At 48.6% G+C, this 14,556-nt stretch overlaps 1 protein-coding gene across 3 annotated transcripts; it reads right to left on the reverse strand.

Annotated features, from left to right (window-relative positions):
• Window positions 1–541: 541 nt before the first annotated feature.
• coro1cb (coronin, actin binding protein, 1Cb) lies at window positions 542–12,363 on the reverse strand. Of its 3 annotated transcripts, none has more exons than XM_076045005.1 (11): window positions 10,164–12,363; window positions 6,066–6,265; window positions 5,558–5,680; window positions 5,306–5,435; window positions 4,439–4,620; window positions 4,177–4,296; window positions 3,810–3,914; window positions 3,574–3,719; window positions 2,851–2,908; window positions 2,508–2,762; window positions 542–1,578 (listed from the first exon to the last, which is right to left on the reverse strand). In XM_076045005.1, the coding sequence occupies exons 1-11, from the start codon at window positions 12,346–12,348 to the stop codon at window positions 1,459–1,461; spliced, it is 3,624 nt and encodes a 1,207-aa protein (XP_075901120.1). In that variant the 5' UTR covers window positions 12,349–12,363; the 3' UTR covers window positions 542–1,458. The 3 variants fall into 3 exon arrangements, with proteins under 3 accessions (XP_075901120.1, XP_075901122.1, XP_075901123.1); XM_076045007.1 differs by lacking the exon at window positions 10,164–12,363 and adding an exon at window positions 8,990–9,333; XM_076045008.1 differs by lacking the exon at window positions 10,164–12,363 and adding an exon at window positions 8,634–8,748.
• Window positions 12,364–14,556: the final 2,193 nt, after the last annotated feature.

Consider the following 14,556-nt stretch of genomic DNA (forward strand, 5'->3'; position numbering starts at 1 on the left):
GACATTTGGTAGATTCTTTACTTTATTTTAACACAAATCTGCTTGGCGATAAATCTTCTTCTGGACCTCCAGACCTCCGACACCCACTAGCATGAAGAGGGGCTTGGCCTTCGCTTTGGTAGACGGTACCACAGGTCCAAAATAATTGATATTAATAACTGTTATTTTTGTTTCACACTTCATCTGTGGCCTCTCACACACACACACACACCGACACACACGCATGATCAGTGGCTGATCGACAACAACTTCTCGTTTTCCTGGAACAGCGACATTGATCTCATCTCTACATCTCCTTGCAGAACATCATGAAACACGCAATGATTTCTTTTCTTTTTTTTTCAAAATCTGGAGCTGCTGCAAAAGTGCAACAAAAATAAATGAACTGAAATTAAAACGCCTCCTTCTGCTGACTGAGTCACACAGTGTTTACACAACCTGAGCTGTGCATGTGGGGGAAGTTCACCTTGACCTTTGTCGCTCACTTTCTGATTGTTTGTTAGTTACAATTTCAGGACCTGGAAAGAGACGCAAGAGGCCGTTTTGAGGGTTTTTAATGTGTAAAATCTTTATTATGTGCACAGAACTGTTTGTCAGGGGGTCGGTGAGACACGAGCCGGGTGAGTGGTCCCTCCCCAACGCCAGCAGAGGTCTGGCGTGGAGTTCCAGCCCGGACAGTGACCAGAGGCACCACTACGCTTTTGCACAACAGTTACACCAGAGAGAGAGAGAGAGATGCAAGCCCCGCCCCCGTCCCACCCCTCCCCTCCTCCGATAAAACCCCCGATGATAAATTTCAAGCCCCGAAGAAACAGGAAATGCAACGAAGAATCCAGCAAAAAAATTCTTCCACATTCATAAAATTTTTCGATCAATGAGCGCGGAAACGGTTTTCCGAGGAGAGTATGTTTAACAGCCTAACGGATTAACAACAGCTTGTCTGAGAAACAAACAAACAAACAAACAAATGATTCCAGTTTGACTAAAAACAATCTACCAGTTTGTGACTGGAATGTATAACAAGAGGAGAGAAAAGAAAATGTAAAAGCAGTGCACGAAAAAAAACGCACAATTCATATTTGGCAACACATTTAAAAACAAAAAAACAATGGAAATACTGATGCTACATACAGTTTTCTTGACATGAGAATGTTTAACCACAAGTTTTTCTTGAAAAAGATAAAAGAAAAAAAGGTTAAGACTTTTCCTTCGACAACCAAAAAACAAAAAAAAAAAACTCTTTCCTTCAAAAGTGAACATGAGCTGCGAGACTTTTTTTTTTTTTTCCTTTTCGTGACAGGACGACGAGTGAGACTGGATGTAGAGGAAAGAAGAGAAATCAAGTTTGGTGGGTTTTTTTTGTTTTTTTTGGAATGTGGGCTGGGCCTCACCGCAGGCGGCGACGCCCAACTCGACCGGGCCGAATCTTCAGGAGGACGTTCGGCGGCTGCGCCCTCCTCACAGCGCCACCTTGGCCACCTGGTCCTCCAGTCTGGCGATCCGACGGTCCTGCAGGATGACGCGGTCCCTGAGTGACTTGAACTCCCGCAGCACCTCCTCCAGCTTGTCTTCCATTTTCTGAGCGGAGGGAGCAGAACCACAGTGAACAATGGCGCACGGCGACACCCCTCACAGCCGCACTTCCCTCGCCCACCCAGCAGGAGGCTGTAAACCAAGGATGGGCAAACTACGGCCCGGGGGGCCATATGTGGCCCGTTAAGCTTTTTAACTGGGCCCGCCGAACTTGAAGAAATTAATAATCAATAGTGAGTAAGCAATAAAACAGTTGTATTTCATCCATTTTTTTCCAGCATTTTCAGAGTCATTTCAATAAAGAGCTAAATACTGTGGGGCTCCAAAGGCACATATTTTGTTGCAACTTTGCTTTGGTTCATTTTCAATAGATATTAAACCCAGTGTTTTCTACATGGTGGGTCATCAAAACATCCATCTGCTCCTGGTCCGGCCCCCTCGATCAAATGTCAGAACCCCTTGTGGCCCACCAGTCAAAAGGTTGGCCCACCCCTGCTGTAAACAGAGGGCTAAGTATACGGCTCCTTGGGGTGATCAACAGTGTTGAGAGGAGGACTATGAAAAGCGGACCTTGACGATGCAAAGTAGGAAGCTTGCAACATTGGTTAGAAGCGAGTATCTTATATAATACACTACATAGGGCTTATATAGCATATATATTAATTATGACATCACTATGTTTTAGGACTGCAGACAGCTGGGAATCATATCCATCTACTGCTTGATGTTGCAGTCGGTCGACAGTTGGGCAGTTACTTATTTTCCCTCTGCTGATCCAGAGAACAAACTATGTGCTGATCCCCAGCTTTCCTAAATCATTCCAGCCGTAATAATGAGCACGGATGATGGGGAGTCAGCAAAAAAACTTTTTTTTTTTTATTTTGGGGTGGGGTGGGGGGTTGGGGGGGGTTCTCCTAGAGGACACAGTGAGAAAAGTGATGAGCGGTGCAGCGGGAAGCGAGACACTCTCTTACGTTTGCGCTCACTGCCGAGGGCTGCGGCGGGACGTGCTTGGGCACGGTGGGCGGGGGCTCGGCTTTGGGAGCCAGTTTGGTCTCCAGGACGTTGGCCTTGACCACTTTGAGGTCGCGGTTCTTGGTGGACACGTAGCCGTCCTTGAGCGAGATCAGGATGGGGCCTCCGTTTTTCCCCGCGAACCACTCCTCCGCCTCCAGAGCCGGGTCGGGACCGGCTGTGTCCGGGTACAGGTCGTCCTGGAACAGGTCCGACTGAGGGGGAGGAGCACAGGATCAGTGTTTACAGCCAGGAAGCTCTGTTGATCAGCAGCATGTTGATCATGTGATGCGACAGCTGTACCTTGCGAGGGACCGTCATGATGATTGGTTCGCATTTTCTCTCATGTAATTTGTAGAACCTGCAGCGCACATTCACATCAACACAAGTTCAGTACAGAAGGTGCTACAGTACATGTGAGTGAAAGAAACAAAGAGTTTCTAGACTTGTATGCGTTGTACAATTTACATGTTTTTAAATAGTCGACTTGTTTTAAAGGGGAGTAAAGCAGCTCGGAAAAAAGCCCACTATAAAACAGCAAGTCATTACTGGGAACATTGACTCCGGACAACATGACTGCAATATAAAAATCACTGCAACTTCTTTCTTTGCGTTTCCTACGTTTGAACTCGCCATCTCAGTGCCGATCTCACAATTTCTTTGCTGGGCTGACCAACATCGCCACAGAATCAGTGCTTAGCACCATCTAGTGGTTAATCTTGATTAAAAAAAAAAAAAAGTTTTAAACTGGCGCAGAAACAAGTTAGTACTCGTTGCCTAACACACAAGAATATCTGTTATACAATCCCTGACTCAAATACTGCAGGGTTAGACTCGATCAATTTCTCTCTGAAACTTTTAACCAAAGCAATTTAACTTTCAAACCACTTCCTACGTTTTCTAGAAAATCCCTCTGTTATTTGCCTGCCCATGTGCAGCCCAGCGTCAAGCGAGACGGAACTCACGGGGGATTGAAAAGATCACGAGTCACAGCGGAGAAAAGAAAACCCAAATGAAAAAAAACACCTTGCAATTTCACACTTGTTGACGTCCAGGCCTCGTTTGGGCATGTATCCCATCCCTCTCTGGGGCTCCTTGGTGGAGAAGGTGTTGAGGTAGTGGACAAACGGCGCCTCGTCGGTGATCTCAAAGTACCGGATGCTGCTGTCACCCTGAGGGGAGGGAAAACCAACGGCATCTCAAAGTCTGAGTCTTTCGGCTGAAACTTTGCTTCAACAAAAAAAAAAAACTTGGCGGCTCACCTTTCCACAAAGGTAGACAACGTTGGTGTCGGGGTCGTAGAACGGCAGCAGGATGCCGTTACTGGAGTCCATCTCTTGGACGCAAATCGGCTCGTCCATGTTGTCCTGGAGGCACAAAACAAAGGAAGAAGAAGATCACCATCAATTGGTCCCGTGGACGAGAGCGCCTCCTTGACTGCACACTGCCCCCGTGTGGATCTTCGCTGTAAAGCCACCGACAAACTGGGATTTTTAATCAACTTTGGTTCGACATGACTAAGAGGGGGGAAAATTATTTCATATGATCTTTAAACCAGAGATTGTTTGACCTCAGCAATGCGGAGGGTAATAAAAGAAACCCTCAACACTCGATGTTTACGTGACGTACACTTTTCCACAAGGCTAGCTGGCGCTCGCTCATGCGGCTGAAGCCGGTGGTGAAGATGTTTCCGTCTGCTAAAAAGATGGCCCTCATCGGCCGGGCTCCCTCGTGAGCTTTGTCCTTCTCCTGCAGAGAGGGACACACATACACACACACACAGTCAGTCAGACGGGGGCGGCCCACCACAGCCGGATGCTCACGGAAAGACTGCGGCGCACGCAAAGCACGGCAGCTCCAAATCCCCCCTTGTTGAGTTTCCCCGACGTACCGCCACGACCTTCCTCTTGCGGGGGTCGATGACGCGGACCTTCTTGTCCTTGCAGGCGGTGCAGAGCAGGGCGCCGTTGCGGCTCCAGCTGACGCTAAAGATAACGTCGGGGTGCATGTCCTCCAGGTTGATCATGGCCTCGCCCGTGCCCACGTTCCAGATGACGATCTGGTTGTCGCAGCCTAAAAAAAGGACACAGGCCGTGGACGGCGGTCCGCGGGTTTATTTTAGGGTACTTCCTGCCAGATAATGCAACAGAAGCTGGTGGGTGAGATAAAAGGTCAGATTTAGAGTTCAGCCGTGCGCAGCGGATGATGAACGGCAGATCATAACTAAAAGTAGGGATGTTAACAATTATTATCGATTATCGATTAATTGTCAACTAAGAATTTAATCGATTAAATTTGTTGCAATTAATTGAACATGTTTTACATGGGTAGTTAATATCATTATAAGTGATTATAAAATGATAAGTGTAGTGGCAATTCACCTGTAGATACTGTAAAGGTCATAGTATACCGAGAACAAGTTACTTTTAAACAACTTTTTTTTTTAAAAAAACAAAAAAACATTGACATATGACCCATTAGAAGTCAACTTAAAGTCTGAGGATAAATGTTTCGGGTGTTTTTACTGTTCTCTAATGTAAAAATGGGTCACATTGGACCTTCAGCATTATTTAAGGTGTTCCTTACACATTTTTCATTGTGAAATTTAGGTTCTCAGAACAAATTGACGCTTATCAATTAATCGTTAATCGATCGATAAGGTCAATCAACTAACGATTAATGAATTAATCAATAATTTGCATCTCTAACTAAAATGGATAACATAGCGCAGACACCGACAGACGCACACCACACACACCTGCACTGAGGAGGACGTTGCGAGCCGTGGGGTGCCAGGACACGATGCCGACTCTCTTGGAGTGGCCCTCCAACACAACCACGGGCTCCGAGAGTGGGTTCTCCAGGCCGTTCTCAGGGATTTGCCACACCTGGACCGCAGCAACGATGATGGGAAGAAAACAGTGAACCGGAGCAACAGATGTAAGTTGGGTTGGCGTGATTATTTCAGACAAACCGCGACACCCTTCCAGGGACGAAGGCTGTTCCTTACCATGACCGTGCAGTCTTCGGAGCCGCTGGCGATGACCAGGTCATTGTGAGGACACCAGTCGACGTCCAACACGGGGCCCGTGTGTCCGCACACCGTGGGGTAGCACTTGTCTATGCGGCCGCTCTGCCGGAAGACACGTTACTGGTTAGGAAGTGAGGGCTTTTCAGACATCAGATAAAGAAGAATAAAGGGGCCGAGTGGGAGCGGGTTCGCCGGTATCATGTGTTGAATCGTTGCACTGAGCGTCGGATGCCGTTACAATGGGGCAGGAGTCAAACATTGATTATCACTACCGATATGAGCCTGCGGGGCCGGCAGGACGGGTCACAGAGCGTCCACTGAAGGACACGCAGCGAGCCGAGCGAGACCGTCGCACTGATCGACTTCATGCTTCATACATGTTGCTTTGCAACATGATACCGCAAGATGTGCGTCTCTGACCTCTGAGTCATGTGCCGGGCTTTCAGTGGATTATTAAAAGGGCCCAGTGTGTGTGTGTGTGACTCACTTTTTGTAAGGGGAGGACAAGAAAGGCCCCTCCCCCGCTGGCGTCGATGATGATGGCCACAAACTTGGGGTTGACGGCACAGAAGGAGCTGTCCCATGTGACCCGGGACACGCGGATGTCATCGTAGCACTGGTCGTTCCTCAACGCCTGGCCGAAGACGTGGCGGAACTTGCTCTGTCGCACAACTCGCCGCAACATATCTGCCAGAGTGGGAGAAAAAAACGAATGGGCGGTGTGACTGTGGCGAAGCGAGAATTGTCTGGATGTGTCGCTGCGGGATGACTAATTTCTAACAAATGCCAGGTCCTTCCGATTTTGGTTTTCGCGAGGGAATCAAACAACATTTTAACAAGGAGCCAGAACAAGTCTTTGCAGGAGACGGGAAGGAATTTGTAGGAGCAGTTTGACGTCTGCAACTTGCTGCAGAGTGAAAATTGAGAGTTGTCAAGGAGCAAGCGAAATAAGCATTTTGAGAAAAGATATGAGAATATATAATATATATAAGTATATAAACATATGAGAAAAGTACTTTTCTCATATCTGGAGAGTCTGGAAATACATTGTCTATATGGATCTGATTTACTGGATATGGAACCTTTAAAACTACTAACCTTCCGCGTATGGCAGAGGAAAATCTGGCTATGCATTTGTGAAAAATGTCTGTGTGGCACCATTTTATTTTTACCACATCATCTCCTGCGAGCACACAGCAGACAGCAGACAGCCTGCAGCCACTCCAGCATCCCAGAAATGGGCTCACTGGTGGATCCGCCCTTAATGATCATGATGTGGAAACTGAAAGCAGCTTCACCTTTCCCTTATTCCTCTCTGGCTCTCATTTCTTACTTCCTCTTGTTGTAAAACAAAAAAAAAGGAAGAAAAGAAAAAAAATAAATAGCTGCAGGCATTTTGGCCACGACAGGAAGGTTTTGAACCTGTTCCGTGTCCAAGATTGAAAAACTTGACATACCCTCACCACGCTTTGCTGCTACCCAAGTACCAATTTTCATACCCTTCTAGCGAGAGATCTGCTTCGTAATTAAGCAGAGAATCTAATACTGTAATTAAGATGACAGTTTGACGAGACACGTTGGGTCATTATGCAGGCAATCCTTTTCATCTTTTGGTTACACTCAGCTCTGTCGTCATGTCGCACCACCTGCTTCTAAATTCTGTTGCACATTTTGAAAGAGGGGGAATTTTTTTTTTTTATAAAGGAAGCGTGATAGTCAAGAAATGTCTTTTCTTAATTCCTGAGTAGAAATTGAATACTAAAAATTTTAAATGTAATTTAAAATTCTGAATTTCATCTTGGGAATATACATTTGTATTGCTGATGGGCATGTGATATGAAGTACATGTGTAGTACAGTACGCTTGCATGGCCTCTCTTCTGATAAAAATGATGTCAAATGAAACCTGATGGTACAAATCTGATCAGTCAGCGAGTCTCCAGGCATGCGGCCAATCGGTAGCACAATGTCTTGTAGAGCTGTCAAACTGTGATCACGTCGCTGCAGGGCTGCCCGACTCTTTACGCCTGACCAGAACACAGTGTTCCCAAGGCCGGTGTTGGAGCTCCATTCAAGACTCGGCTACCTCCAAGGCAAATGTACATTTGACAAAGTGGAACGCTTCCACCCCTGCAGGCTCCAGTTGATACCATGTACACATTTAAACCCATTCGGCTCACTGCCCCTTAACCACATCAGCGTCATTATAGTGACCACAGTGGCAGAAGGCCCGGCAAAGCAGCTCTCACGGCGTGTTGTTCTGTCGGTGCCCGAACACGTTACTTTACAAAGGTAACGTGGCGGATGCTTTGATTTTAAGATAAAAATCACACATTTTGCAGCATCACAGAGAGTTTGGTTCCCATTTCTGCTTGAATGATGCAGCCAAAGCGGGCACCAATGTACTGAAGACGCTGAACACAGACAAAACCAATTAGCATATGACATTAAAGCTAAACATGCAGTCTGTCTTTATTCAGAATGGAGGTGGAAAGATCTGCAACAATGCTAGCCTGACAACAATGGTCGCTAACTAGCCCTTTTCTTTAGCTCAATCCCGTTCATCAATTAGCTGAGGAGGTTTACGTGTAGAGGAAGAAAAAAAAGAAAATGAAACAAGAATCCCGGCAGGATCTTTACATAGTCAGCAGCCATCACTATTGGCTTCACTACAACAGTTTACTTTATTCATTTATTTTAGAATAAACGCTGAGGCTAGTTAGCCCCGGCGCTAGCTGACGGTGCACAGCCACTGGTGAAACAAGGGGCTGGGCGAAGTCTGGAGATTATTTTGGTGAGGACGACCCAGATGCTAGAGTCCATTAATTAAATCAAAATCAATAATTTATTCCAATTGGTCGTAATTAACATTTATACAGGCATTTAGGATTAAAAAATTAAGTATGATATTAGAGTGTGAACAAGGCGGAGATGGACCGGTGCTCTGCCGCAGCTCGGCAGCTGTGCCGGGGATGGTCCCCCATTCTGAGCACCCTCTCAGAAGCGGCGCCGCCTCCTCCGACGAAGCGAACGAGGGACGTTTTATTCACACATACGTGCTTCGTTTGTCGCGTCCCCTCAGTTGCGTACGCCCTAGTGTGAGCGTGTGTGTTCAATTAAAAGACCGCGCCACGCGGACTTGCGTGCGACTTATGGCATCCGAAGCCACTCATCAGCGACGCTAGCATGCTAGCCTAGCCGCTAGCCCGTAGCCGCGGTGGACCGCCGCCAGCTGACGCAAGTGCAGATATTTTCACCAAACGGGCTTAAGGCTGCACCCATTCCCAACCCCAACCCAGCAAGCCATACACGGATGCTGCTGATGCACGGGCCTCGACACAGACGGTCACACGCAAAATAAACAGTGCAAATAGACAATTTTCTGCCCCCCAGCCCAGCCAGGCGTTCTTACCTCCTAAATCTATGCGAGATTCTGATGAAAGCACGGGGCTGATCAATCACAACACATGAATGTGGCAATTTAGGCGCGCCCTTATCCCGCAGGACGGTGCTCAATAGTATCCCTTGTCTCCGCGGAAGAAAGGAGGAGAGGAGGCGAGCCGCTGTGCTTTTATATTTCCCCCTCGCCTGGTCGCAGGGAACGCGGTCGGGGTCCGGCAGCTTGCAATCGAATGGCGTTCGAGAATGCCGAATGGCACGCAGAGCATCCCCCGTCTGCTGCTCACCTGCGGTAAGACTAGCAGCCGTCTACTCTCATCGTTATTGAATTCGATGGGAAACGTTGACGAGCGGCTACTGCACATGCGCACACAGAGGGGAGAGAGAGAGAGAGAGAGAGAGAGAGAAAAAAAAAAAATCAGAATCGGCTGTAGCTGTGAATGGGGTTGGACGAGGGTCTGCAGAAGAGGGAGAAACGGATGGATGCAGCAACTTCCTGCGCTATTCTGCCTTTGAAGCGGCTCGTTGAAGTCGCTTTTGTTGTTGCGCAGATGTGCAAAAATGCGAATTTTCCTCGCCTCGTTGCCATCAGCATCTTTTCACATTTTTTTTCTTTTACCCCATCATGGTCCCTCCTCTCTTCTCCCCTCCCCCCTTCCGTCCCACTTCGACCCTGCCCACCCACTGTAGTCTGAAATGCATTCAGAGCCGACGTCATCAGAATTTGGTAAGATCCCCAAGTAACAGCCCCCTCCTCCCCTCTTTTTTGGCTTCCCTAGTATGAGCGCATGCTGTTTGAGGGGATATGTGCACTCCTGAGGTTGGAGCTGAAGTCCTAGTGCCTGCTGTTCTTTCTGCGGCATCATCCTTCTTATCAAGTTTATGTTCCAACAGTTTTTCACAACACTATCATTTTCATCAACGTTCATTGAAACGCCACTCAAATTTGAGAACTTCTCTTTAGAAACTCTAAATCTGGGAATTAGTTGTTTAGCAGAACTATGCTGAGCTAGGACCACTCTGCCCTTTACATGACTATACTTTACAGTTCAAGCATTGTTATGGTAAGCCAATAGATCTCACGGATCTCTGCTTACGTCCTCTGTCACATGAAGCTGAAACATGTTGCGTGTTTTCCTGCCGAACCGCATGGCTGTGATTGTCTATGACCTCTCTGAGGTTCTTACCTTTTTTTGGGGATGACTGAATTTCTGCCTGCCGCTCTCTGGACTTCTTCGGGACGTCGAAGGCATTCTTCATCTGGGATACCCTCACACTTGAGCTCTGCTCCGTCACCCGAACTTGAGCTTTGTCCGCGTCAGGTTTAACTCGACCTTGATTCCTCTGCAGCTGATTTTTCTCTTTGACAATTTCCGCCACTGGTTTGTATGAGCTTACCTCACCGCTGCTTTCCTCGTCCTTGCTGGCTCTGCAGTCTGCAACGTTCTCGCGGTTGTTACGCCGGCTACTACGGATGTCTGCTTTTGGGCTGAGCCTTTCGGACTGAACCGCTGGAGGAATTTCTCTTCTCTCTGAACAAAGTTCGGGGTTCGTTCTGAGAACGTCGTTGTCCGGCACAGACTCGGGTAGGTGCAGAGTCTCCGTTGATGCAAAGGGATTTGGCGGCTTTCTCGCAACAGGCGGTGGCTGTGGCGCTGAGCTCCTGAACCGGGAGCGTCTCTCGAAAAATATTCTCCTCTGCATCATGTCCAGATCTTGGAGCTCCACATCGGGGGACAGTTTCCCCATGCGTGCGCAGTAGTCAAAATCAATCATGTCTCCATACTGGTCGTCCATGCACTCGAGCGAGCCGTGTTCCCAGGGGCTCAGGTCCACTGACAGAGGTCGCCTGCCGCTCGGTGCCACGTACGCCCCTCTTTCGTCCCACAGCGTGCACATGTCCTGGTTCCTGGCGGCGAGCCATGGCGCGTCCTCTTTAAAATGAAAGGTGTGCCTCCTCCTGACGCGCTCCTCGGACCGGAGGTGATCTTTGCCTCTTCTCTTCACATCGCCGGACATCAATTGAGCCGTTTTGAGTTTCACAAACGGGTTTTTGGGCTTTTTGGGCACAGGCGGCGGCGGGCCTTTCACTCTGGGCTTCTCTCTCAACTCCACAGCCTCTTTCAAACCGCAGGAGTCGGAAGTGGCGTCCATCTCCTTGCCCTGGCTCACTTCAGGCGCGTCCCTCTCAGGCAACCAGTGGGCGAGAGGTTGAGGGGCAACCACAGCAGAGTAGCACACAAGCTCGCTCTCCCTCTTTAAGCACGCAATCTCTCTCTGGATCTCACCATCTCGGCGCCCCAAAAGAGAAGGACGGGGGAGCGGCTCGCAGCGCTCCAAGACTATTCCTGAACTTAGACACTCAGGGGGGTCACTTTCAGTTTCCCTGCTCAACCCCTGGCTGTTGTCCTGGCTGGGCAGACTCACAGGACCTGTTCTATTAGCACTGGCTATCTTGATCTGAGGGGACCGCTCTACTAGCGTTTCCTGCCTCTCCATAACGGAATCAGAAACAGCTCTCAGGTTCTGCTCCTTCTCTGCCTCCCCACTTGTTCTGCTGCTGGCGGCTCCAACATAACTGGCTGCTTTTAGCCGGCACCTGCCGCCTGTCACTTCAGCCACACGCTGGGCAGTCTCCCCCTCTGCCGCTATGGGTAAACTTCTTTTACCTTGTACTTCCAGGCTGCCGGCCATGGCCGAGGGCACGTCAGCGTTCCCTCCTCTGCTGGTGGCTTTGGTGGCATATTGTTGGGGGACATTCCTAGAGGGTTCCTTCAATCGTCGTGCCGTGTGAGACTGGGGGTTTCCCACCGGCGTCCTGGCTTCAAACACCACGTTGATCTGCCCTCCGGATGACACCGAGGTCTTGTCGCCATCGTCGAGCATAACAAAGTCTTCCTCTGTGTTGGGATCGCACCTGGCACCTTTCCCTTGACCGTCGAGCCCTGTGTGCTTCTGGCCACCCTGCTCCTCCATTGCCACAGTCCCACCACAGGCTGCAGCCTTGTTCTCAGGGTTCCGCCTCTTGGTTGGAGTTGGTCTGGTCTCCTCTGGACTTGGGATAGTTTGTGTCTGCCCGCCAGTTCCACCAACACTCTGGCTCTCCCTCACTCCGCCTCCTGGCTCTCTCCTCGTGTCTCGCTGACCCTGGGGCCTGATTGGCTGCCCAATTTGGGGATCTGTACGTGCCTCCTGGAGTGTGTGCAGCCCCGTTTTCCCAGTGGCCTGGCTGCTGACATTCAGCTCACCGAAGCTGCCATTGTCCTCCTGTCCATTCTCATCTTGTTCCGTCGCCGCTGGCCGCTCTGTCCCTCCGACTTGGCCAGACTGATCTCCATCCATTTCTGACGGCTTCTCCAGCTTTTGACCCATGACTGTCGCTGTGTGGCAGCCTTGATAAAACAGAGGCATAAATGTCAGGAGTGGCCTGATGAAAATCCAGGTGAACAACTTTATCATCTCAAGAAATAAAAGGAAAGGAAATCAGGGCGAGAAGGCCGCGATGTCTCTACTTAACAGTCGAAATCTCCCTCTGTTTGTGATTAATCTTCCGCTCCTCACACTTCCCCCATGGGACTTCTGTCTGTCCTCGCTTATTCTGTGTGTCCAGGAATGCCGCTGCGGCAGCTATAATTAAAGCCGCTCCGGCTGCTGCCAGTGAGTCAGGAGGCCAAAAGGGAAACAAGACAAGTGAGATAAGAAGTTGGCCACCAGGGTGCCAAGGTCAAACGACATGGTCAGGTTCCGAACCGCACGTCGGCCATGTCCCTTGTTCACCCCCGAGTTCTGACAAAAACAGGGATCATCGGAGGCGCCGTGTTTAGTGAGGCATCATCCCTCCCCAGGGTGGGTAGCAGGAGGGATTACTGTTTCTGAGACTAGGCACCGAACCGCCTGCATGTTTACAGCTGTGTTGGTTACAGGCTCAATAAAGAGACGTGCAGCTGTAATCCAAGTCACAAGCAAAGCGCTCAGGCGCACCAACTACATTGTTTGTCCTGCGACCTGATGAGTGCGGAGATTATTACTCAGCTCGACGGTCCCTTTTTAGTACTGTGGTCAGTGGGATCCGCGCTATCACCACCTGAAAGACAAGGGTGACTGAACGGGCACGGAGCACCAGGTGCTGCTGCGGACATCAAATCACAAAACAAAAACAAATTGTTTGGTGAAAGGTCGAGAGAGAAGGTGAACCTTCTTCACCCCCGTGAGTGCCGTCATGCTTTGCTGCCTATGAAGCTATTTCAAGCCAGAGAGGTGTTGAGTGACACTTTATTTCTTTCAGGCTCGTCTGTCTGAGCCACCACGTGCCTCCCCGGGAGGTATTGATAACGTGCACTCAATGTTGGTCTTGACAACTTGACAGAAATCACTATTTCAATGCTCACAGATTAAAGGGGATGTGCGTGACACCAAAGTGCCGTTGTGGTTGCCACAAACGGCATGTCCTTGACAAAGGCCGACCCTCCATGAAGGATGTAACAGATATTATTAGCCTCGGCCTTGTTATAGTTCTACACGCAACTTTTCCGCAAGCAGCTCAGTTGAGCACAGCAATTCTGTTCAGTATTCAACAGCAGGGAAAGGACTCGCAACACAAAGTCTAGGCAGGGATTCAGAGAGCCGAATGCGATTGTAAAATGCCTCATTTGAATAAATTAACGGTTAAACTTACACACTTTGCTGCTGCACAAGTACGAGAGCCCAAACGAACTTCAAAAACAACAAAAATGGGGGGAGAGAAAAGGTGCACGCTTGCCGATTCTTCCTCTGTCATGAGTATTACAGCTCCTATGTGGTCGTCGTCCTCAACTTTGTCTCAATTGAACTTGACAACTTTGTACGTCGTGACTGCAACGTGACATCAGTTGCTTCGTGAAGGCTCCCAGTGCATGTGGCTCTCATGCCTTTTTATCAGAGACTTGTGACTTTGAGTCTACGAGCCATTAAATCCCTCCCAGTGCCGACTTTGTTTTTTCTCTTTCTAACTCTGAGTCATGTCACTCTTCTTTGGACCCCCAGTTGACATGGAATTCACACTAATACAAGCCCAGAGAAGGACCTTTAAACTGCAAAGACATTTAATACGCTGAGACGGATTTATTCTTTTTACTTCTCGTGGAATTCTGAAATGACAACACTTTTTTTTTTCTGATACGTGTTCAGGTGCTGAGAAAGTGAGTGTGACGGCACTCGAGGAAGAACTTGCCTGCACACAAATCAAGCCAGGTTATTATAAACGGATCTCAACTTGGCTTTTCAATGCATCTCTGCCCTCGTTTTAGCACAAGAAACTCCTGCACAAACACGTTGTGGTGGCCTGCATCATGTGCGTACATGGATAATGAATCCTTAAAAGAGACTCTTTTGTTGAAGTACAAAATGCAACTTTTAATAGGATTATCATCATCTGAGCCATCGTCAAACACAGGCTCTGACAGTCATTAAATGAAGAGCATAATTACACCAAGCTGAAATTAAAATATATCACAGGATGATACTTACAGCTGCAGATGAAAAAGCGCGACGCTCCCGGCTGTTTCTCCTTCTGGATGGCTTTGAGTGAGATCTTCCTGTTCC

Source organism: Nelusetta ayraudi, unplaced genomic scaffold (assembly GCF_046127955.1).
Source record: "Nelusetta ayraudi isolate G7.1 ecotype Tasmania unplaced genomic scaffold, CSIRO-AGI_Nayr_v1 ptg000083l, whole genome shotgun sequence".
Taxonomy (NCBI): domain Eukaryota; kingdom Metazoa; phylum Chordata; class Actinopteri; order Tetraodontiformes; family Monacanthidae; genus Nelusetta; species Nelusetta ayraudi.

What these genes read in the sequence shown, in the direction of transcription:
- coro1cb (XM_076045005.1), bottom strand. Translation starts at nt 12,348, where the DNA reads ATGGGTCAAAAGCTGGAGAAGCCGTCAGAAATGGATGGAGATCAGTCT. An exon ending in TCAGTCATCCCCAAAAAAAG is followed by an intron (nt 6,266 to 10,163) that starts GTAAGAACCTCA and finishes CCACTCTGGCAG; the next exon opens with ATATGTTGCGGCGAGTTGTG. An exon ending in TCATGACGGTCCCTCGCAAG is followed by an intron (nt 2,763 to 2,850) that starts GTACAGCTGTCG and finishes CCTCCCCCTCAG; the next exon opens with TCGGACCTGTTCCAGGACGA.